At 36.5% G+C, this 26,551-nt stretch overlaps 1 protein-coding gene across 4 annotated transcripts in view; it reads right to left on the bottom strand.

Moving 5' to 3' along the window:
* acot7 (acyl-CoA thioesterase 7) overlaps positions 1 to 26,551 on the bottom strand; it is a 184,381-nt gene that overhangs the window by 59,043 nt on the left and 98,787 nt on the right. For all 4 annotated transcript variants that reach the window (XM_007247940.4, XM_007247939.3, XM_007247941.3 and 1 more), the window contains one exon: positions 9,504 to 9,620. In XM_007247940.4, the coding sequence (XP_007248002.3) occupies positions 9,504 to 9,620 (117 nt within the window). The remainder of the gene's footprint in view (positions 1 to 9,503; positions 9,621 to 26,551) is intronic.

The following is a 26,551-nucleotide window of genomic DNA, read 5'->3' as shown; positions in this document are numbered from 1 at the left end:
AAGGAGACATATTATGCCAAACTCATTTCTGTGTGCTTTTTCTATTTCCAGTTAGCAGCTAACGCTAATGCTGCTGCCCCCAGACTTACTGATCTGAGCTTACTGTAAATAAATGAAATCTGTGTAGATTAACATTCAGCGCTCGTTTGACTTAAAAAAAAAAAAGAAAATAATATATATATATATATATATATATATATATATATATATATATATATATATATAAATTTTTTTTTTAAGAAATACAGTTTCGTTTACTTAGCTTAGCTTTACTTAAATTGGTTACATTCTGATTGCATTCAGTAACAACTCCCCAAATCATCCAAAAAAAAGTACTGTATGGATAATCAACTCATACTGTATATGATCTGAAAACATGTTACTTTGTAATGTGTTATTTTGACTTATATAAAATAAATAAAATCCCACCCTGCTATTAATAAGGAGTTAACCCTGTGCTTGTTTATTCTCATGCTGCATTTACACTAATCCGACGCATCGACGCACATGAAAGAACTGCCCCCTCCTACTGGTCACATGTGGCCGTTACAAAAGCGTTTTCTGCGTCGCCAATTAAGTATATTTAATAATTGAGAAATTATTTTATACAAGCATTATTTCCTATAAAATAATAAATAAAAATTTACATTTTGAACGTTCGATTGAGCTTCATAACACTGTCTAGTGCGCTAACAAAGTATAGGCTAACAAAAGGAAACTTTTCCAATTAAATTATATATTAAAATTTAAAAAACCCAGCAGAGACCCCAAAAATCTCAGCAGCCTTTTTCCACACTGTAATACGCTGACCAAGGTCACTGTAAATCAGCAGGGTTTAATCATAAAGGGCAGGGAAGTCTGAAACTGCAATGATTAGCTTTTCTTCCATGCTCCTCTGGAACGCTTGAAAGCAGAACTAAAATGTTTTCATACACTGCGCTAGTGCTGGGTGCTATAGCGGTTCATTCTGTATACTGCGGGGTGAACTTGAAGCGGTATGCACTTCTCTCATACCGCCACACCACTAGAGGCGCTGCGGAGCACCGTGCAGAACAGCAACGTCAATGAAGAAAAGAGAAATCCGAACAGCTCCTGCTTCTGTTTCTACTGTATGAGTGTTTTTATCCCAGTAAAATACAGCAGTAACTACAGGCCTTTCAAATATATTAATACTGTAGCTTGAAGGATGAACTGAATGTATTTGTTACATGGAAAAAGAAGAGAATTGTGGCTAAATTTAAATACTGTTATGCCTCTAGTGGCTTCAGGAATAACATATAGTAAATGTATATTAAACTTATGTCTTTAGGTCCGTTTATAGTGCTTATGGAACTATTACAACTATTTTTTAATATTTTGTAAAGAAAGTTGTGCTAAAGTTGTTGGCATATGTCTTGTAAAGTCTATTATTTACATTCTTTAGCTATTTTTCTGATAATAAAGTCTGATTTCTTCATATATTGTTTAATTTTGTGGGACAAAGTAAACCCATTACTAATCAAAGCCTTAATTTAAAGGCTTAGTGTTTTATATTATATGTACTCCTAACAGTACAGTAACTCACAAACCTATATTAAAGCCCAGTCATGCAAAAAAAATTATAATAAAATAATAATAGAAAAATACAGTGATATACTGTAAAACCAACAGAATCTTGAAAAATACCATGATATGCATTTTTGGCCATACCGCCCAGCAATACACTGCGCTGAGAACACTGATTGGATTGGATAGATGCATAATGTTGGACAGATTAATTTGCATAAAGTTCACCTTAGCTCATCTTTTTATCGCATTGCATCCCCTGAACTCGTCGTGCTGGACCCAAGATGCACCACGCGACTGCGTCTGATGGAGACGCCGCTTTCAATTGAAAATACTTTCCAATAGCGCATACTTCAGTTCTATTTATGCATGCAAACGAAACAATTTGTGGACGTTCCATTCTAAATGTGTCATTAAAAAAAAAAAAAAAAAAAAAACTGAAGGAGCTGATAAATGCTTTTACTGATACCGATGTCGTTTTCTATTTTATGGCCGCAAATGAGAAAAGCAATAATCGAGTGTTCCCACTGGCAGACTCCACTCTGACATAAACCAGCAGTCGGCACGAGAAAGCACGAGTGAAGTCAATCTCCGCAGTGCCCCGCGGGCCCTAAAATATCAACAGCACTGATGGCTGTTCCTGCCGCCGCTGCCACGCATAACCACAGTGTGATTTAATTTGCTGTTTACTGAACCCTAGAAACTAATTTATACAGCACCTCCCCGTTCCAAGCAGAGTTCAGGATAAACAGCCTTTCCAGCTGATATGTTTAACAGAAAGTACTTCAGCACAGTACGGCGTTGTGCAGCGCTGATGTCATGCCTGTTATAACGACCGCTGAGAACCACTCCGCCAAGTTCTGTGGAAAGCTTGCTGCTGGAGATACCTCCATAGCAATGAACCCAAGATCCTGAGCAGAGGTGGAAAGTAATGAATTACACTTACTCAAATTACTGTAATTGAGTAGATTTTATGAGTAATTTGTATTTTTTTAAGTAGTTTTTAAAATAGGTAATTTTACTTTACTCAAGTACAAAGTTTACACAAGTAATTTTTTATTGGAAAACTCCCCGTTACTGAGTAAAAAAAAAATTACGTCCTCAATGCAATGCAAAATGTGCCCCGCCAGACAGAGCTGTCAGCTTTTAAAACTTCCACATCAAATCTGCGAAAGCATGTGGTGGTAAGTTATATATATATATATTCTAAATTCACTGGTTAGCTGTGTATTTACTTTACAAAGACCAGTAATCTCCATTTATATGCAGCTACACAGATCATAAATACTTCTGTATTTAGTAAAATATCCAGTACAATAATCCCTTTATTAAAATTTTACAACCTAAGCCAGGGGTGTCCAAACTTTTTTTGTTGGGGGCCAGAAGGAGAAATATATTTGAAGTCACGGGCCACAGACTCTGTAATAAAACAAATTAAATGAAATATAACACTTTAAATAATACATTTTTCCTGATTATTTCATTTACACACCGTTTTACTTGACTGACTATCTTTATCTTTGACACTGTTGTGTAAACTAAGATTTTTCAAATTGATGTTTAATTTCATGATGTCTCTTAATATAAAACTCCTTAATTACGGCAACTTTTAGACTCTTTGGCCCATTTTTTTGAGCTAGAAATGCGCACTCTCTGCGCTTTTAGACTCTTTGGCCCGTTTTTTCTGCGCTACAAATGCGCACCCTCTCCGACTTTTTGGCCCGTTTCTGACACCTAGCGTTCAAACTTTGAATCTCACATTATAAAAACCTGCTTAACAGCGGGCCAACTTTCATTCTATTTCTAAAATACCTCGCGGGCCGCTCCAAAAAAGAAAACGGGCCGCAAATGTCCCGCAGGCCGTAGTTTGGACAACCCTGACCTAAGCAAATTCTTTGACAGAATTCTGTTTTCAGGGTTTTTTGAAAAACAGTGAAAGTTAATGGAGACTGAAGGTGTTTGTTATCCTGTATGTTAATTAATCGACTAACGTGTATTAACGCCTAAATTAATAGTATATTAAGTGCACTAAAAGCTGTATGAATTGCCTTTGTCGGCGTGATGTTAACAGGCGATTGGGGCAAATATAACCTAAATACCTTAGCTAATGATCATGGATTACATAGATCCCTTTTAGACATTAAACAACTAAACTGGAGACATATCAAACTGCCTGCCTAGGTTAGCTAACAAGTTAGTTAGTTAGCTAATCCAGCTAACAGAGCTGCGCTACATTACGTACTTAACCTGCGTCCACAAACTGAGTTTACCTATCTGAAAGTCTTGGTGGTGAGAGAAATGCCTCATAATGTTCGCTGTGTTTTTGTTCTGCTGATTTTATCACAGTTTGAGTTTTGTTCTCCATGGTAGCGTAGCTGAACTTTTCCTAGCTATGTTTATTACAGTTGTCTGAACAAATACTGCCTTAATGGTCCAAATTATTCCAAATTATTCCAAATTATTCCAAATTATTATGTGGAATAATAGTTATTTAAAATTATTTACTTTTTACATCAAATAATTAAAAGTAACTATGTAACTTTTACTCAAAGTACATTTTAAATTGAGTACTTTTTTACTTTTACTCGAGTAGATTTTTAATTGGGTACTTTTACTTGAGTAGATTTTAGCAAAGTAAAGGTACTTTTATTTAATTACAATTTTTCAGTACTTTTTCCACCTCTGATCCTGAGCAAAGTCAATAATTCACAGTGAGTGTAAAAGCTTGAGCAAATCTCACGTCAAGAAAAAGACACACACACAAAACCGATGCAGAACAAAAACACTTTACATTAAGTGTTGACTAATTAACATGAATTAATGCATAAGTTACCATGAATAAAACATGAGGTAATACATCAACAATGCTTAGGCAGTGTTGGGCGTGTTACTTTAAAAAAGTTATTAGTTACAGTTACTAGTTACTTCTCCAAAAAAGTTAAGTTACTAAACTATAAAAGTAACTAGTCACCAGTAAAAGTAACTATTGCATTACTTTTTTGTCACTCGCCCCATAAAATGTAAAAATGTAAAAATGTCTTGTAGTTAATATTTAAGATTCATTGCATTTTTTTTAACCAAAGAAAATGCAGAGCAAGCGGCATTATGAATTTAATTGGTCAAATCCTGTTGCCACGTCTGATTGGCTGGAGACTTTTGGCAGCTTTGTTGCAGTGAAAAGCTCCGCGCTCGAGCAGGGAACGCTCCGTGAGCACACAGGGGGAAGTGGAGCGCGCGCACACACTCTCAAAACATTAAGAACAGCCAGATAGCACACGAGGATGATATATCCGAGAGGGCGCACGCAGATTCGCACAAGAGGAGAGGTAATCTGAGAGAGAGCATGGTGAAATTGTGAGAGTACAGCTATATTGTACACGTGAGCAAATAAAATCCGTGAAAGCTGCATGAAATAGGCTCTTGCATTCAAAAACTTCGTTCTTGACTATTGGCAGTAAAATGACGGCATAATTGAGCGGCTAAAGTAACGGGCAGTAACGGGGTGTGGGAAATGGTAACGGCGTTATAGTTACAGTTAGAGTAATTAGTTAGATTACTCGTTACTGAAAAAAGTAACAGTGTTAACAACGTTGTTTATTTCAACGCTGTTACTCCCATCACTGTGCTTAGGTAATGTTAATTAAACACAGAACTACAGCATTAATTAATTAATTAATTAATTAATTAATTTCACATGAACTAATGTTAAGAAGTAAAGCATTGGTTAAGATGAACAATAAATCATACACTTCATTAATAATGTTATCTAATGTTAATTAAACAAGTAACAACTGCTCTTCTTACAGTCATTGTTAAATATTTATTCATTAAATATTAGTTATAAATATATTTGGCTGTGATAACACTTATGCAGTGGTAGCCAGTTACATGTTTTATTTACTGATGTCAGTTAACTAATATAATATTATATTTTTTACATTTTTACTTCTATTGGAAATAAATCTCTACATGGATTAGAATTATTTCAATTTCACTTTACATCAGAAATATTTATTTCACTGAACAGAGTTGTCTGTATAAGTGCTTAGTAATGTTTAACAGATGGTAATAATGCTTAACAAAGGCATTATTGGTTAATCATGGTTTATGCTTACAATTTCCACATGTAAGGTGAGTTCCAACAAACACTCATATATACTCACACATATATATGTGTGAGTATATATGATATATATGATAAAATAAAGCACAATCACCATCCAGACTAATATTTACTTAATAAATATTTAACGATTACCGTATGCATAACTGCAATACACAAGCAAATGACAAGAAGATAAACTAATGCAGTTGTTACTTGTTTACCTAACATTAGTAGAGTATATGATTTATTGTTCATCTTAATGATTCACTTGTAATGTGAAAGTAACATTAATTAATGTAGTTCCATGTTTAATTAACATTACCTAAGCACTGGTAATGTATTACCTCATGTCTTATTCATGGTAACTAATGCATTAATTCATGTTAGTTAGTCCACATATAATGTAAAGTGTTAGCCTTAATCTTAATCTGGCTTCCTCTTTTACATTTTAAACCAAATATGGTTCAAAATGCAAAACCTTTTTAGCCATATTTGAGCATTTTTGGAGCCTAAATCAAAGCTAAGCGTGACCACAGATGCCTCCAGACATGAGCAATGGAAAGCTGGAGAAAGTTATCGACTCAATTATTAATGGGATCAATTATTCATATTCGCTCACTGGCTCAGTGTGAAACAATAGCCGGTTTTGGAGGCTGGGAGTGTTGAAATGGGAGGCAGTGGAAATAGCAATTCAGCTAATAGACGACTGCGGTGAACAACACATAAATATCATTATCTGATACAGAATACAGAAATACTGCATTTATAGTACTTACTAAACAGGATGCTATTGAGTTATATATTGTGTGGTAGGGGTATATGTAATTACTAATAGTATCATCAGTAATCATTACATTTGTTGTTTTGTTTCTTGATTCTGGTTTTCTTATTGTAATTGTTAACTTTACTATATATTTTGCTGTGTTGTACCTTCATCAGTTTTTGCTTAATCTTTGTTGAGTACTTTACGCTTTTAGTAAAGGAGATCAAAGGAGGTCAAAAAATCATACAGTAAGAAACAGCAGCAGGAGCTCCTCAGATAACAAGCGTTTGACTCCACAGAGTTGAGCTTCCAGTGTGTTAGCTTGTTATGCTAACTGGCTAGCATTAGCTAGCGAGCTGTATCTGCTTCTTTGGCAGTGCTGGTGCTGTTCTACACAGCGCTCCGCAGTGCCTCCAGTGGTGTGTAAAAAAAAAGCATACTGGTTTTAATTTCCTCTCTGGTATACTGGATATACTGGATGAACCAGTATACCACCCAGCACTATATTTTAGAGGTTGATTGCTATTTAATTGCTAATTGGTTGCTAAATTGTGAGGATTATGTGGCTGTTATGCAGGTAATGTGTAGTAACCAACTTTTTTCTTTATTACATTAAATGTATTAATTATTAAAATGTAATATATGACCTGTGACTCTGTTTTCTGGTGTGAACCAAGGTTTTTGTATTATGTTGTACACATCTTGTGTGGTTAGTGTTGGCTTCACACTGTAATTTTGTAATTTGGTAAGCTAAACTCACTAAAAACCCATGCTCAACATTACTTTGTGTTTCTTTTTGGCTTCAGAGCTTGCTTCACTCCTACGTTTCTTTGTTTTTACTATGAGTAAATGAGCTGCTGAGCTCTGAGTTTCCTCTTCTGAAGTCTCCATTGCTCCACCAGCCGCTCGCGTTCAGTAAAACTGAGCCAGATCCTCTTTTAGAGGCTGTACGTGTGACGTAAGTACGCAGAGACGCGTGACGTGGCCAGAAGAACTAATGCAAAAAGTGACCCGACACCCCAGCTTTTAGAATGAATATATTAGGCTTAGCAGCGATGGTCGTTTTAGCACACTGTTAGCATTAAACACAATATTTTACCCCTTCTCCACTCAGAAATGCTTCTGCTTTCATTTTAGAAACAAAATAATACTTCAAAAAAAAAATTTTTTTCCAAATGTTTGAATCTTTACTGTGTAAATCACAAAAGCCTGAAAGTTACAGTCTCATTACAGACAGGAGAAGAATTCAGTCTTTTTTATTTACTGCCAATAAATATCAACTGCTTACAGAAACCTTATGCTACCTAAAATTTAAATATCTTTCCTTTCCCTTCTTTTGTTGGGTCGGCTCTACAGACAGCGATCAGATAACAATCTCATCCTGTACAGGTGGAGGAAAATAGCAGCAGTGCTTTGTCACTTCAGTGGGTGGCGTACTTTACGTCTATTTAATTTTCCACTACTCCATTTGCTTTGTTTATCTAGGCTATTTAAAGGCTCTGTCAGCAATCGTGTATACCTTTACCCATCAGAGCCGTCCTGGAGGCTTCTTAGATATTGTTTCTGGAAACATAATACTCCAATCTGCAGCTTGTAGCGTAGGATATTGCTTGCTCGTCTGAAATATAAATATAACCAGCGTCTGTAATGGATTAGCTGAGCAGCTCATTTAACTGGATGCTGTCTCCCAGAGCTGAAGCACAGGAAAAACCTTATAAGGAAGCTGACATCTAGGCACCAGACTGTAGTACTTCAGGACAGCAGGGCCATTTAAAATCATAACATGCTTTTCCGGTGACATTGTTTACCTTTATTTGTATAAGTAGCATAATTAAAAGCTCTACACAGCAAAAAGCTAAGTGTTGAATTAACTCCTACACAGTTCATTTGAACTCTTTCTCAGGGTTTATATAACTCCACACACTTCGGAGTTAAATAAACACTTTAAATATAGTTAAACATTTAACACTTTGCCAGACTTCCTTTTTAGCTCACATTTGTATTTGTTTAACTCCCTAAATTGTTACGCTAACAAAAAATGTTTAAAAATAAATTAGAATATTAAACAATTGATATGACTATTATAAGTTCTTCCAATGCATGGTAACTTTAATCCTTTAATCTCAGTGCATCACCAACACTTTGTCACAATTTACAGTACAAAAGATGGTAACTTGCTTTTATAGCCTACAACACAGTGGCTGGTGACCAACAATTATATAAAATATAATAGAATACCCAAAGGAAGGTAGCCCTTGTGGGCAAGTCAACACAGTGATGGGGGGTGGTTACATCCAACACGAAACACTATTTAAATCTGAAGGAGTTAAAATTGCACATTGAGAGTTAAAATCAACTCTAAATTTAACTCAACTCCTATTAGCCGTAGCCGGAGGAGGGTGGGGAAAGAAGGACGGCAAGAGAGTTAGCTAACTGGCTATGCTACAATCCAAACAACCTACAAAGCAACCCGCTCTGTAAAAAGAAATACTTTTTTTCACACTACAAGCTAGAAATCACTATACGCTCTTTGAAACTGCTCATTGTAGACATTTGCTCATGACACTGCAGTTGTGGGTTTCTTACCAGGTGATGAAAATGTTCATAAGGAGAATCAGTGTCTGTCTCCATGCCATCACTTCCACTAGCCATTTATTTTAAATTTTTACATTTTTACATTTTACGGCATTTAGCAGACACTTTCATCCAAAGTGACTTACAAGGTTATTTCAATTACAAAGGTGGGTTAATGTAGTGTTAGGAGTCTAGCCCATGGACTCTTATTGGCACATTTAGTCACCCAGACTGGGAATTGAACCCCAGTCTCCCACATGATGTGGTAGCTCACTAGCAAGTAGTGGTGTTATCCGTTGCGCCACACCAACCACCAAATTGCAGCGCTTATTTTTTTCTGGTTATTTTTTTTCACCTGTTATTTATGCGCCCCCGACTTGTATTTTTGAGCCCTCAACTTTTGACATTGATGTGACGCCATACATCATCCCAAACAGCAAATCGGTTAGGTCTGGAAAAAGTGACTAATTAATCATGGCTATAAAGCTGCAGTATTCTTATTTTTCTCTCTTTTACCTTTCTTGATCTTGCGGTGGAAGTTAATGGCATCCACAGACGCAGTCACAATGTTGGTCTTGCAGTGACGAGCTGCCACAATCCCTGCCACCTCATCCATCAGCTTCATGGTCACACCTGAAAATACATGAAGAAAAAAAAAAACCTTTAGATTGATCTCGTCATTTATTAAAGACCTTGTGTAACACCACTTCTGCTGCTGCTGAATTTTACTTCTAATGTAAAAAAAAATTCATCTTTACCAACAGCAGGCCAATGAGCCGCATCGATTAGCATAAACATGTCAATTAACTTCGTAACGACTTTAATTATAAGTAAACTGAGTTTCCATTCTACACGGTAATTGCCCAGACTTTCATGTGGAGCACCCATTTCATGCGTATTCCCATCTGACATAACACATTAATCTAACGCATGAATATGGAACTACTTGAGTGATGTGATGTTAATTACATAACTTCTGGCCTCACTGCATCATTAAATTAGACACAAGATAAAAAAAAAAAAGAATATGATAGAAACTTTCTTAGCAAACAGAATATTGTTATTTTAAATATTAAAAAAAGTTTGTTTTTGACATGAAACTATAGTGAAACCATTTTATGATCATTTTCACAGCATTTTTACAGCATTTTAAAAAAATAATCTAAAAGAGAATTTACATAATAGTAAAGATCACTTCTTGAACCTTACTTTGAAGCATTTAATCATTCAATTAGTTCAGTGAGTTGCAACAGTTCTCTCTCTCTCTCCCCCTTTCTGGATGAGTGCAATTAAGGAAACTACTGACTAGAGATGCAAAACTTTTTTTATTTTATTATTTTTCTTCTAATTTTTTTCCATTTTCTCACTGATTTTCACAGCCAATTACCAAACCCACTCATTAGGACTCCCCCTATCACTAGCGATGCCCCAACACCACAACAAGGAGGGTGAAGACTAAAACACGCCTCCTCCGATACATGTGAAGTCAGCCACCGCCTCTTTTCAAACAGCTGCTGATGCAGGAAAGCACAGCTACTCTGTTACAATACATCAGCTCACAGACGCCTTGTGCTGATTGACATCACCCTTTGGAGTGAGGTGGGTAGAGAGAGCGCCATCTACTCACCCAGAGAGAGAGAAAGGCCAACTGTGCTCTCTCAGGGCTCTGGCAGCTGAAGGCAAGCTACATAAATGGGATGCAAACCATAACATGAACGGGATTCGAACCAATGCTTTTCTTTTGGTTTTTGCCCTATTCACATAGAATTCGTTAATTAGGGTATATGATCAAACAAAAAACTGGCACATTTAAAACTGTAACAGACGTGAAAGAAGTGATTGAGTTTAGTTATTAAAGAGATACATTTACATTGTAGATTCTCACTGAAGGCATCAAAACTATGAATGAACACATGTGGAGTTTTATGTACTTAATAACAAATGAGCTGTCCTCCACAGTCACCGGCCCTGAACCCAATCCAGATGATTTGGGGTGAGCTGGAGCGCAGAGTGAAGGCAAAGGAGCAACAAGTGCTAATAAACACCTCTGGGAACTCCTTCCTTCAAGACTGTTGGAAAACTTCTCATTTCAGGTGGCCACCTCTTAAAGCTCATTGACAGAATGATGCCAAGAGTGAGCAAAACATTAATCAGAGCAAAGGGTGGCTATTTTGAAGAAACTAGAATATAAAACTTTTTTTTTTTTTAGTTATTTCACCTTTTTTGTTAAGTACAAAACTCTTCATGTGTTCATTCATAATTGTGATGCCTTCAGTGAGAATCTACATTGTAAATAGTCATAAAAATAAAGAAAACGCATTGAAAAAGAGAAGGTGTGTTCAAACTTTTGGCCTGTACTGTACATTTCTTTAATCATTATCCAACTGCCATCAAACTGCTTTAACATAAACTTCTGTAGCTTTTTAGGCTGGATGCAAAACTGAGAAAGCAAATTTGGACACCAACCACTTTCTGAATAAGTGAAAACATATGGGACAGGGAGAAAATCTTGGAAACGTACAGCAAGGCAGCTTTCTAACACTGACAAAGCTGCTGGCTGTGATACAGCGGCGACCGAAAACATTTATACTGGAGCAACATCAGCGCAAAAGCACCGCTGCCTGACTCGTCTACTTTTTGATTATTTCCTGTCAGGAAAGCTGTTAAATCAGCGTGGATCTGGCCCGACACTTCCACCGAGCACCATATTTGTTCCACTGTGAAATCATGTGACATGATTTCAATTTCCAAAAGCCACGGCTTCACTATGTATTGCTGCTGTAGGCCCATTTATTTTTAAACCCAGCTGGAGGTTAGCAATTTCACAGCACAGAGCCGGGCTTATATAGAGTTGATATATCACCTATAGGCTTTAAAGCTTCATGACAGCCTTCAAGTGACAAGTAAGCAGCGGCAGATGTTATCATTTATCAGTTATCATTTAGTCGGGTCATGTCCTGTTTAGTGGAGGAGAAGAAGAATAATCCATTAAACGCTATCTTGATCGCTCTGGTTCTCGAAAGTATCACATGATAAGGGTGATAAAGAGAAGAGAGGGGCGGAGGGGCTAGAGAGTCGGATCAGGGAACCATGATCTGTATACTGATGAGACACAAGGAGGAGAATTTTTATTTGTAGTTCTATTTTACACTGTAGTCCTTCTGTAGTTTCTGTACATATATTGTTAGCTTTATTAGACTTTATTTTTCAATGGTCAAGACCTCAAAAGACTAGTTATTATGAGAGTGTTGGATCATTCTCAGCATCTCAGTGAGATAGATAGATAGATAGATAGATAGATAGATAGATAGATAGATAGATAGATAGATAGATAGATAGATAGATAGATAGATAGATAGATAGATAGATAGATAGATAGATAGATAGATAGATAGATAGATAGATAGATAGATAGATAGATAGATAGATAGATAGATAGATAGATAGATAGATAGATTTTTTTTAATACCTTGGGTTATTTGTAAGGTGCAGGATTTAAAAAAAGAGTTATGTAATAAAACTCAAAAAAATAACCCATAAAAAAAAATAAAAATAGTTACTGTGCATCAACCAACTGTCCACAATAACTGTAACAGTCCACAAGCCAGCAGCCTTAAGTGCAAAAAATATATGTAACTCAGACTTTTACTTGATGTGCTTGATGTGCATAGTTTTAGTTAGTTTTTATTAATTCTAGTATTAGTTTTAATTTTTTTCATACTTTTTGTTATTTGTGAGGTACAGGATTCAAAAAGGTGTTATGTAATAAAACTCAACAAAAGAAACCATTTCAAAAATATATATTGAGTTACTGTGAATCAACCAACTGTCCGCAAAAACTGTAACAGTCCACAAGCCAGCAGCCTTAGGTGCAAAAAATAAATGTAATACTGCCGCGTGTTTCCTTCCGCTGTAAAACTGCTTGAATTGAAACAGCACTTATAAATAATTTAACAAACACAAAAACAAAGGGTATTCTATATGCAATTTTAGTTTGTTTTATTTAGTTTTATAACTCTCAATTTGGTTCCAGTTAGTTACCTTTTTATTTTTTTTTATTTTAATCACCGTTTCTATTAGTTTCAGTTAACAAAAATGTTTTTTTTTTCACTTTCAGTTTTCGTTATTTCATTTGTTTTCGTTAACATTTTTATTAATAATAACCTTGGTTAGTAGTATGACTTAAAGAAGTGATTTCTGGTTGGTGGACTATTAACAGTCCAGCACTGAAACTGAGGTGTTCAAAAACTCCAGCAGCACTGCTGTATCTGATCCACTCATACCAGCACAACACACTACCTACTAACACACCACCATGACGATCAGTGTCACTGCAGTGCTGAGAATAATGAGCTACCACCCAATAAACACCTGCTCTGTAACAATCTATCCTGTGGGGTCCTGACCACAGACAAGCAGGGTGAAAGTAGGATAATAATAAAAAAGTATGCAGAGAAACTGATGAAGGACTACAGTCTGTAATTATAGAACTACAAAGTGCTCCTTTATGGTAAGCTGAGCTGATAAAATAGCTGACCAGCGTATATTAATATTCTGCTGAAGGCTAGTGAGGACATTATAAACATTTACTGGAAACCTGAGAGCAGAAATAGCCAAGTGGAAAGAAAATAAAATGTGCCAGAAAATCATGAATGATTATCTTAAAATGCCATTACTTATTTCTTTCTGCTCAGGTTTTGGCAGATTCTTTGCTGGCTCTTTGCTGGCTTGTCAGCGCTGTAATCAATGCTATCAACGATGCCTGAAGCTGTAAATCGGTCTGCTTCAAATTTGCCAGGGAACAGGCTGTGAATCACACACACACAGTGTGGCTGCAATTGTTTTCTTTGGCAAACCGCCCTTTGGTATCAAATTACGTCAGAAATATGTGCGCCAAAAATATGATAAATGCAACGAATGCTTTTTAGTTTTTTAGGCTTATGTTGTGGTAATTTATCTGTGTTTGTGACTTTTCCTGATATTGGGTTTTAGAACAGTTACAGGACTCAATGCTTTTGTCAAACTTGGTACGACAAAAAAAGTAAACATTTTTTTTTTTTGCTAATGGGATTATTAGAAATTAACAATGACTTCCTGCAAAAAAAACAATGTCCCCATATGGGGACAGCAGTTTATTTTAACATTAAAAAAATATCCTAGCCATGGTAGCACCCAATTAATCCAAAAACAAAATTTTAGCTTTCTACAGTAACTAAATAAACTAGTTTTAAACATAGAATTCAATGAGATTTTTTATCTGATCCATGTTTCTGTCTGGACTGGCTGTAGAAACTTTTGTCTGGGATTCCCGCAACTGATTTTTAATCAATTGAGTGTAATGCTGTCATGTGACCACTAGGGCATACAGTCAGTGTCTCAATATGAGGCCACAGGCTCAACATTTTAAGGAATTAAGTATCTTTGTTAAGAGAAGCAGAAATGTAATGTCCACATACGAGGACGCAGGGTCTCAAGAGGTTACATATGTCCTAGAGTTATGGGGTCCTTAGAGTTTTCTGCAGTATATGAGTAAATCTTTAACAGCAGCAACATTAAAAGTGCACTGGTTTCAGGCCTTTTCCAGCTCCGCTACTATGATGTTAATAGTGGGTCCCTAGGCTAATGCAGCATAGCTATCATACAGTCAGAAGCACTATTAAAGCTGTTATCATCACTAGCACACCCATGTCATGCATTAGCATCAGTACCCAGCTGTTAGCATCAGCCAGTTTTTGTGGTATTGGAAACGCTGTTGCAGCATCAGCCTCTCCTTGCATCACTACCACAGTGTTAGCATCGCAAAAATGGCTGGCTGCCAGCTATAACCAGTCAAAAGCCATATTCTTCAGAGCTTATCACATCTAAAACCTGATAAATATATGGCCTACATTAGGGGCCGGCAATAGGCATTAAACATACGGCCCATGAGGTAGTTTGAACTATAATGAACGATAATGAACAAAAAAATTAAAATTTTAAATGCTTTTCTGGCGAGCTTTAGTTTACATTCCTCCCCTGTCTCTCTGTTGTGTCCACATGACTTTAGTTTCCGTCCGCTCACGTTTTTCCAATCCGTTCTTGGGCTCTCTATCTCCTTATAAGGGCGTTTTTTTTTTCCAGCTGTGTCCCAATTCACTATTTATTTATTTTTCCTTGTTTCTTGGATTTACCTGCTTTGAATTGAACTGCAAATTCTGCAATTGGGTTCAACATCCCTCTGGGCTGGAGAGCTACTAGTCTGTAGCACTCCATCCCATTACACTTTATTTTCCAAAAGAAATTTTGGATTTTTTTTTTTGTGGCCCGCCACTTAATGGCTTGGAAAATATCTGGCCCGTGGCCAAACTTAATTGCCGACCCCTGGTCTACATCTTAAGGGTTTGAAACCAAGACTTGAGTTCTTACCAGGCAAGGTCACATGATATGGTACATTAATGAATGTATAAATAATGTGTTTTCTAAATAATGTATGCATATAAACATTCTGTGCTCATTAATTTACAGCAACGAGCTAAAAAATAAAAAAACACCCACATTGTAAAACACAGGCCTGTCAAAAAAAAAAGCTCCTATCTGAAGGAGACTGCAGGGTGAAGCTGAGAAACATATTTCTGCCAGTTACCATGAATAGCAAACATATTGCTGCGCTCAGAATAGCTGAGACGCTAAAGAGCTCACAGGGGCTTGAAAATATTCCTGTATGTTTACAATCTTAATTAAAGCCAAAATAGATTTTTTTATTTCTGGTCAACTCCGGAACGGCTCGCTGCGCTTTTTCCTAGCTGTTGTGTACGACTAATTAGGCTGAAACAGCTTTAAACCTTCAATTTACATACTCTGTACTTTAAAATTTGCATAGACTTCACATAATTTATATACAGTTATGTGCACCTGGGCACAGACAAAAATCTTTCAGTAATAAGAGAGTTTTTTACTGTAAACACTCTAAATCACATAGAATAGACGCAGGTATTTCACATTCTGAAGAGAGTAGTTAAGATTTTGAGAGCTACTTTAAAGAACAAAGCTTCCAGGTTCCAGATTTCTCCTGGATTTTCAAAGCCAGCACAAACAGCTCTGGAAAAATAAAGAAAACACTTCAGTTTCTCAATCAGTTTCTCTGATTTTAGATGTTTTAAATTTAAACTTTTTGATTTATAGGTATATAGGTATTTATAGGTATATGTTTATATATATATATATATATATATATATATATATACATATACACACACACACACACACACACAAAGGTTTGGACAATGAAACTGAAACACCGGTCATTTTAGTGTGGGAGGTTTCATGGCTAAATTGGAGCAGCCTGGTGATCAATCTTCATTAATTGCACATTGTACTAGTAAGAGCAGAGTGTGAAGATTCAATTAGCAGGGTAAGAGCACAGTTTTGCTCTAAATATTGCAATATTGCAATATTATGGGTGACATACCAGAGTTCAAAAGAGGACAAATTGTTGGTGCACGTCTTGCTGGCGCATCTGTGACCAAGACAGCAAGTCTTTGTGATGTAGCAAGAGCCACGGTATCCAGGGTAATGTCAGCAGACCACCAGGAAGGACCAACCACATCCAACAGGATTAACTGTGGACGCTGTAAGAGCTGTCTGAAAGGGAAGTTCAGGTGCTAACCCGGATTAGTATCCAAAAAAATTAAAACCACGGCTGCCCAAATCACGGCAGAATTCAATGTGCACCTCAACTCTCCTGTTTCCACCAGAACTAGTTTTTGCAACTTGGGGTGTCTGTATTACTACTACAGTCACAGCTACAAGCCTTCTGCTGCATCAGAAAGGCACAGCCAACCAACAAGCAGATCCAACCAAATAGTCCTGTATTTAGTATAGATAGGTTTCTAAGAAAGCTGAGAAAAGTTTTGACATGGAAAAGTAGCCACAGTCTACATACAGTATTGTATTTAACTGATTAAATTAAGATAATGTTCAAAACACTGACGCCATCCATTAACTGCACACTTTTCAGATGCTCTCTAATGTTATATTTACACTCCATTCATGTAAACCAGAGTTCAGTCATGGTGCAGGAGTTGAAATGGGAATTCACAGATCCACAGGGATGACAGAGTTTGGATGAAGTAACCCCAGACAGGAATAAACTCACCAGCTGAAAATGCACTAGGTTTGCCCTAGATGGGCAAATAATGTGGTGTGTTTTATGGATGGCTCTCTGGGGCTTTTCAAGTGTTCCAGAGTCTGGATGGACCACATCATTAGGAGAAGGAGGATGGAGAATTTGGGCAGGGTGACAGGATGTACCATGCAGTGCATGTAGGCTGTGGTATACTGTACGTGCCAAAAAAAAAAACCTAGAGGGACACACTGCTCATACCATCAGTGTGTCTGGAGACCGTCTGTGCATACAATCTTCCAGCCCCCTGACTGCGTAATGAAGTTCCCTGCTAGCTTTTCTGCAGTAACTTCTGATGTACTGTAACAATTCCCATTTTAAAAGGAAGTTCTTTACGGGAAATACTGTAACACTGGGCTTCATGGTGTAGGAGAGGGTTAGACTGCTGAATTTCCAGGAATCTGTTATTGCACATCATTAAAAAACAGTTGTACATGTCATGTAGATTGCCATAAGCTACCAGAGCAATGAGAGAGCACAATAGGCCTTGCTCTCTTTGGGTGGGTAGATGGCGCTCTTTACCATCATCACTCGAAATGGTGATGTCGCTCAGCACAAGGCATCTGTGAGCTGATGTATAGGAACTGATTACAATGACATAAGATAATGATAAGAAAGATAAATGCTACTAGGAACTATAAATGATCAAAAGATTAGACTGATATAGGCAATATTTATTCAGCTACTCATATAGAATTAGGGTGTAATGTATGTAAAACACGTGTAACGAAACATGCCAGACTTTTTAGCAATTGGAGTTGTAGAGGTTCTTAATGGTGTCCCACAATAATCCATCACATGCATCTACAATATTCCTGCAGATTTAACAGTATAGGAGGAGAGTTGATAGCATATTAACTAGCATCCCATACATTATAAATCAGAGCATAGCATCTGTATCTACAAGGTGTGTATTCAGAAAAGGTCATGGTAATACCATAATTTCCAGGCTTTTGAGCGCACCTTAATGTAAGCCACGCCCACTAATTAAAAAAAAATGTACATGTACAGGCTGCACCTGTATAGATTATATAAAAAATAACGTTAAGTACCACAAACAGTGCTGCGACAAAATACAGTGGCCTACCAGAAAAAAAAAATTCACAAGAGTAAAATATTGAAAGGGAAAAGTAGATCAATTACAATGGCTGCCAGTTCAAGAAGCTCGGAGGGAAAGGAGTATTTTCCACTCATGATCCTTTACAGGGCTGCTGTGATTACCATCAGTTAATTAGATTGATAACCTGCTGCTTATTAATGCTCTAGTGAGTTAAATAGTACAGTGTGCAGATTTTGCTGTGGAGGCAAAGATTAATCTACACACATCACACATCAGAACAGGTTATTTGGCTGAGTATAGCATTTTTGAAGCTTGTTTGAAGTGCATTAAAAATATATATATTGGCCACACTGTTATATAAGCCATTTACAAGATTTGTTTAACCACGAAAAGAAAACAACCGTCTATACTAAAGAATCAGTATTAACCCATTTATGCCCAAATTTTTCCCAGACATGCAAATATGCAAATCATGTGTTATTAGTAACCCTTTGAAATAATCAAGAATTATTTCCTCCAAAAAAATGAGAAAAGTAGATGAAAAAGTGTGTTTTATTACCGGTCACAATTGTGACCGGTGGGATGATATGCGTATTCTCAATGAAAGGTTGCTCAAATAGTTTTTTTGTTGAAATAAGGGCCTTCTGACAGCAATCACTGAAAGAGAATACTTGATCAGGAACTTGGGACTTTCCACACCATAGGAACACTAAGACCCATGGCAAAATATGTTCAAAATATGTTAACCTTGTTTAATTATTTCAAATACAAATTGCAACAGCATCACTTTAGTGTAACATGTATTGAAACATTTATTTGTAAACATTTTAAATTGTACTTTACTGCAAATCTTTTAATGTTGGTATAATATTTTAGTACAACATTTACAACTAAATGTAAATTACAGTCAAATACTTCATTCAAAACTTCAGGAATGATGTAAACTGTTGTGTATACTATTAGTAAACAGTGTTGGGCACGTTACTTTGAAAAAGTAATTAGTTATAGTTAGTAGTTACTTCTCCGAAAAGGAAACTGATTTACTAACTGAGTTACTCCACTATAAAAGTAACTAGTTGCCAGTAAAAGTAACTACTGGGTTACTTTTGTTACTTGCCTCCGTAACCATACCCACCCCCCCGACCCCCCCCCCCCCCCCCCCCACCTCCCAGGCCCCACCTTCTCAGAGTGTGTTTCATAAGCCAGATAAACAGAGTGCACAACAGCAAAGACAACAATCATTGCTTAGGCGGTTATCTCATCCTCCCCTCCCTTGTAACTCACACACACAACACACACACTTGCATATTTGTCTGTATGCGCAAAGTTAAAAAAAAAAGTTAATTGAGCGTCTAAAGTAACGTGCAGTAACGGGGTGTTGAAAATGATAACAGTAATTAGTTACCAATTACTCCTTATTGAACACCGTTATTCCCTAATTTAACAAAAAATTGATTATAGGCAGGTATACAGTAACGAGGTATACGAGGTACCTGAGCGAAGTGCTTGATTCTGTTCAACAATCAGTCAGACATTGTATTACAGTAACTTAGAAAATAAAGTAACCAGATATGGTAGTCCATATCTGACCCATCACAATCACAATCACTTATAATAGCATCTTTCTCATTTTGAGGTATGATAGCAACGTTGCATGCCTAAAATTAGTCATCCTAAAATAAAAATATATATAGGTAAGATGCAACAAGAAATTTGTTTGTATATTTAGTATGTGTGCATCTGGATACAACATTCTATCCCACCGGTCACAATTGTGACTGTTTACATGTTTACTCATTCTGCAAACACACCAAAGACATTTGACTAATTACGAATGCATATATCATAACTAAACAACTTCGAGAGCATGTGTACAAAAATATTTGTTTCTATGTTTATTTTAACATACTTTACCAACCTTTTATTTGGGAGCTTTGAGGCAGCCATCCTCTTCTCAAGATGCAACCAGGAAGTAAACAGCTCTGGTCATGTGACAATTTACTCAAAACATTTGATACTGTCCACATTTAATTGAAACATTGTAATATTTCAATATTTCCTTATAGAGTATTGGGAAATTAACCAGTAACATTTTTAGAGGCTAATAATTAAAAAACTTTTTTTGGTCACAATTGTGACCGATGGGTTGAAATGGGTTAAAAGCGGCTTTAAAAAGGTACCACTTAAGATGTTTTATATATATGTTTTTCTTGTATGTGTAAAGTTTTGAACTTATCAAAAAGTGTTGAAATCCAAACCTCAAAACTATCAGCTATTTAAGATTCCTCTCAGCAGTTCGCTTTTTCTTGACTTTTCAGACTCACACAGAGCTACCAGAGGAGCCTTTAGAGATGCTTTTTCAAAAGGGCTTAAAAAAAAAAGGTTACGCTCATGCTGGCTACTTGGTTTTAAATCAACTATTTTCACTATTTTAGGGTATTCACATCAAAATCACTTTGAAATTATAAGACGAACATAAAATCTATATGTGCAAACTGATGGTTTGAATGATTTGAAATTGTGTATTGTTAAAACAAAATCTCAGCTCAAATTAATTTTAAGATGTTAATAAAATTCCTATTTTTCACACTATAAGGCGCACTATCAATGAACATTTATTTTCTGGTCCATTTTCATACATAAGGCGCACCGGATTATAAGGCGAATTTTGCAACACTAGTAAGGAACAGGAGCATTACCATGTTTTCCTTCTAATTCAGCAGGTCTCTAAGTTAAGTAAAGCTAAGCTAAGTTCTTCTTAAAAAAAAAAACATTTTATTTCAACATCAAACAAGTGCTGGATGTTGATACACACAATTTTCTCCTGACAATTGTTTATTTAGGTGAGTAAAGCGCTTCCGTATATTTACAGTAAACTTAGATTTCCAGATTTCCACTAAGGCTGGGTGCAGCAGCATTAGCATTAGCATTAGCAGCTAAGCACTAGTGCTAGCTGCAGTTAGCACTTGTAAATGCAACCAGACAGAACTACACTGAGGAACCCCGAGTGGCAATAGGCAATATTAGCTAGCGGTTCATCCCATATAGCTGCTGGAAAAAAAGGTTTAAAAATGAGATGCACACATTAGCAGAATTTAAATATTTGACCATATTTTTATCAAAAGTTTACTTGTCCAATAAAAAAAAGTATATGCTCAAGTATATGAGTTTCCCTGAGGACTTTTATCATAAAGCCCACAATCAGACCATGTAATCTTTATTTCTCACACTTCAGCTGCACAACTATTCTGTGTTTCCTTTATAAAATAAATTTTTCTATACTAAAGACTATTTTATAAGTTACTCTAAGTTGTGAAACAGCCCTGTTCACACCTACTAAGCCTGTGTGAGAGCACCGAGTCTATTTTCTAAAAATAGCAGGTATGTTCCATCTCTCACACCTTACCCAGGCTAAAAGTAGCACATTAGATCCAAATTACATCCAAATGCAGCAGAAATGCACTATGGGCAGCCTAATAGTAAACACAGCTATAACAGGAAGAGTAATAACCCTCTAGTCTGAACAAAACATCCAAAGGCAAAAAAGAAAAGAATTATGGTGTTACAACTGATCTGGCTCTGTCACATTCTCATATCAGTGAAATGTAGGCCTCTTTATACTTTTATTAAAGGAGAGAAAATGCTCAGTCTGACAGCACTATTTTCTTACCTCTCAGGACTTCTGGAGGCAAAAAAATGGAATATATTTTAAGTTTAAAACTACTTCAAGTGGATGTACAAATTTAAAGGAAATTTCAGTTTTACTATGGAGCTTTTGATACTAAGAAACCATCTTAAATGCTTTGCTAAATGCTAATGCAAAGGCACAATATATCAATTAAATACTGTGGTAAAAGACAAGTAATGGAAGACTTAGTTTAGGAGTTTAAAAAGCTTAATGCTAAGGAAAATATAGAATCTAGGGCTGCATCCCAATTGCAACCTGACTTAGCTATTTATAGGTTTATGTTTGAGTAAAATGAACATTTTTGTTTTATTTTATAAACTACAATAAGACGTTTTCTCCTAAATTCCAAATAAAAATATTGTCATTTAGAGCATTTACGTAGTTGCAGAAAATGAGAAATGGCTGAAATAACAACAAAGATGCAGAGCTTTCAGACCTCAAATAATGCAAAGAAAACAAGTTCATATTCATAATATATTCATAGCATGTTCTCCTCCACCAGTCTTACACACTGCTTTTGGATAAATTTATGCCTTTACTCCTGCTGCACCAATTCAAGCAGTTCAGCTTGGTTTGATGGCTTGTGATCATCCATCTTCCTCTTGATTATATTCTAGAGGTTTTCAATTTGGTGAAATCAAACAAAATTACAATTTTTAAGTGATCTCTTATTTTTTTCAGAGCTGTATGTACATGCATTGTATCTACAAAGCAGAAAGCCTGAAAACTTCCTTTTATAAGTGATCTGTATATATTTAGTAAAACCTTACATTTGCAGATTCCCTAAATTAGAGCGGTTATTTGACTGTACTTATCTATTGGTTATATTGAAAAAACTACATGTACTTAGGCCGAGTGACAGTCCTGTATAGAATAAGTTTTTATAATCAGAAGGGCCTTCTGGGGGGTTTTAGTGAAATAATCAACACGAGAGAAAAAGAGAAGATTAACTCTCACTTAATCGTCTCTTGCAGGGAAATGTGGATACCTTAATGAAAGCCAAATACTGCTAAAACCGCTGCAGGCAGGAAGCAAAGGCCAGAGCTTCTGAGTTTTAGGCAGAACTTTCGGTTACAAGTCTTCCACACTGAACAAGACTTTAAGTACAATCGGGATTATTTACACCCAGCTTGCAGGGAATGTTTCCACAATATTGGTTAATGGTATCTAAAAGTTCTCACAAAAATATCAATGGAACATTCTAAAAACTTTACAAGATCTAGTCCAAAGTTCACCCAAATATTGGAACAAAATATTCAGAAAGTAACATTTTTCCTCCACTTCATTCACTTCAACTTCATTCACAGTTCTCCCAAGGTTGGGAAAAAATAGTAGAAAATGTTCCGACAGTAATGTAACTTAATTAAACATTCTAAAAACGTTACACATGTTGTTTTAAAGTCATTTTAAAATAAGTTAAGGTCATATACTGGGAATGTTTATGTAACTTCAGATAAACAATCTGGCAATGTGTAAAAATTGGACAGATTCACATTGAGGTTCACATTGAATGCTATTTTAAAGTTACATTATGATAAGGCTCATTTAACTTGCACAAAACATCCTGGGAACTTGAAGAAAACTTGATATATGAACGTTATAGGAACATTCTGAAACATTAAACTACTATTTTTCTTATTAAGGATGAGGCAACATTGTGGGAACATCCCCTATAACCTTTCAAATTTCAGAAAACATTCTCACAATCAAAATATAACATTAGGGGAATGTTCTAAGAATTAAAATTTGATAGCTGGGCAAGTAAGCAACTTTTATATATTCAAACATTTAAACAAATTCACTTTTTAAATAAAGAGTTCTTTAGTAAAGGAATGGTTCTATATAGAACCAAGACAGCTCAAAGACCTCCAGAAATCCAAGAAAGATTTGGATGGGCAGGTTCAGTTTCATGGATGGAGGGATGGATGAACGGATGGACAGACAAACAGCCGTACTATATAGAACCAGGATAACTCAAAGACCTTGATTTGGATGCTTGAGCTGGTTGAAAACTTTTTAGTTCTGCTTCAAAGTCACAACCTAACAGCTTCAGCTTCATTAGTGGATGGATGGACAGACTGAAAGACAGATAGATGGAGCACAGCAATAGGTTTTCACACCACCTGAAATCTAAACCTAAAGCTGTAAGCAACTGCATTTGTAAAGTATTGTAACAAATGAAGTGGTTAAGGAGTATTGCTATGATAACTGTAGTCTTGTTTGTCCCTCCTGCTCCACTTTTTCTATCCTCCTCACTTTTATTTCTCTACCTCTGTCTTCTGCATGAAGAGAGAGAGAGTGTTTGTTTTTGCGTCTCTCTTTATTCTTTAGCTCTCAGTGTTCTCACTTTTGGATTTAAAATAACTGGAAATAAACAAGTATTTTACTGATATTCTTTAGCTTTAGTTTTTTATTTAAATTGGACAAGAATGAGTCATGTCATTTGTTTTTCGTCTGTTGCATTCAACCATGACACTTCTACGTGAAAACCATTACATCACTAACCAAGGCTTAAAGGAAATTTCACCAGTGACTTGAGGAATATCAGCCCAGTTAAAAAACTAGCACCTTTTATTAATACTTTTTTTTTTTGCAAAGCAATATAACTTTTCATGCATTGTCAGTACAAAATGGTGCAACATATGGTAATATTTTGCTCACTAACCTACCAAAATCTTAAAACTAAAATAATATAGAGTGGTATTCATGTTTTAAATACAGCTGGGCCCCTTTGCATTCTAAGGATGCATTCACTTCTCTTTTCAGACTCATCATCATTAAATCATCACAACTATTTTCTGTTGAGTTTTTCAGACAGTTTGGGTAATCCTAGCTAATTTCCCCCAACCCTCCCATCAAAAACCCATTTTCAGAGCTAAGATTTCCTATTAAATTATGGATTCTACACGGAAAAGCTCTTTATGCTATCCAGACACGATCACCAAACGGAGCTCCTGATCCTTCCACCAATGGGGCCAAGTGGAAAACGCAGGGTCTTGTTCGGGCCTTGGCGAGAACAATGACAGATGTTTTCAGTCTTCCCACGTTTTGTTTGTCACACAAAGCGGGGCGTCACAGTGGGACTGCAATGACCTCACCATCTGCCTCGCTTCGCTCTCCTCCACCGAATGCAGATTGCACAGCGCTCGGACCACTTGCTCGCGCTCTGACTGTAGGCTGCCGTTGCATATATTAAGATAAAAAAATCAATATTCTCACTGTTTAAATCTGCTAGTCTTCCAAAGGTCATGCCTCCTGTAACACTTTCACTGCATCTTGTTTCATGCAGAAAGTTACAAACTGAAAGATGCTTTATTCTAGAAATAAATATCATTATAAAATGTCATTATAAAAGCTTGCAAGGTGCAACTGGAGGCCTGAATAATAATAAATAAAAAAAAACACAAAAATATGATTGTATATACTGTACTAGACCATATATATGAGGCATTGTACAATCACATTTCAAAGTCATGGGATAGCAGTAAGTAAAGTGATCATGAAGTGTTACTTTGGCTTAAGAATTGGGAACACCCACATTTGTATATGTTGTGAGGTGTTATCTTGCGAGTGAGGTTGATGGCAATGGATTATTGAGATCTAAGCAAGTTTACTTACTTACAACTGCACTTATATAGTGCCTTTTTGCCTTTCTAGGCACCTGAGAACAGCACACTTACTATTACACTTACGATTCAAAACACAATAATTTCTACTCAGCACTCAACCAACAAACACACACCGTGAGAAGCGTCAGCCAATCACGGACAGCAAACTCTCAACCGGAAACAATCGTCCACCTGAAAGACTACATCTGGCATTAAGGACAGATCCATATCTAGACATACAGTCATACACACATTCATAAGCACTGACACCCACATACACTCACAACACCAGGGCAATTTTAGTGTATACAATTTTTCTGGGCAATTTAAAGTGTCTAATTCATCTAATCTCCATGTTTTTGGACTGTGAGAGGAAACTGGAGTCCCCGCAGACACAAGCAGAACATGGAAACTCCATCCAGATAGGGACTTGAACCCGAGACCCCAATGCTAAGAGATGAACGTACTAACCACTAAGCCACCGTGGCGCAAGGTCTAATAGGTTTCTGAAGTTGTGTCGGCATTTACCATTCTCCAATCCGCAGTGCTACCTGTGTACCGGGAATATGTCACAGATTTCAGTTATCAGTGGATGGTAATGATTGGAGCACTCAAAATCATTGAATTTCCCCAAAAATAGTCATTGCACCTTATAATCCAGTGCGCCTTATAATCCAGTGCGCCGTTCAGGCCATTCAGAGGTGAGTATTTTCGGCCTGTAGCCTGTTGCTAACCCTGGATAGCACTGCTGGAGCAGTATTAGCATTATCCGCTAAGCGCGCAAGCCTTTCGGCAGTTCAGAGGTGAGCATTATCGGCCTGTAGCCTGCTCCTAACCCCGGCTAGCACTGCTGGAGCAGCATTAGCCTTACCCGCTAAGAACACTAGCTATCTGCCCGTTCAGAGTTGAGTATTATCGGCCTGTAGTCTGTGCCTTTACCATGTTAAAACAAGTTACATTGGACGAACTGCTAGCTAGTATTGCCCTGCCTTAGCGGAACACTCAGATTTCCTCAGTGTAGCGCTGTCAAGCGGCATTAACCCCTAA

This window comes from Astyanax mexicanus, chromosome 12, assembly GCF_023375975.1.
Source record: "Astyanax mexicanus isolate ESR-SI-001 chromosome 12, AstMex3_surface, whole genome shotgun sequence".
NCBI lineage: Eukaryota > Metazoa > Chordata > Actinopteri > Characiformes > Acestrorhamphidae > Astyanax > Astyanax mexicanus.
Note: the sequence above shows the minus strand (reverse complement) of the source record. Positions and strands in the feature narration are given on the sequence as shown.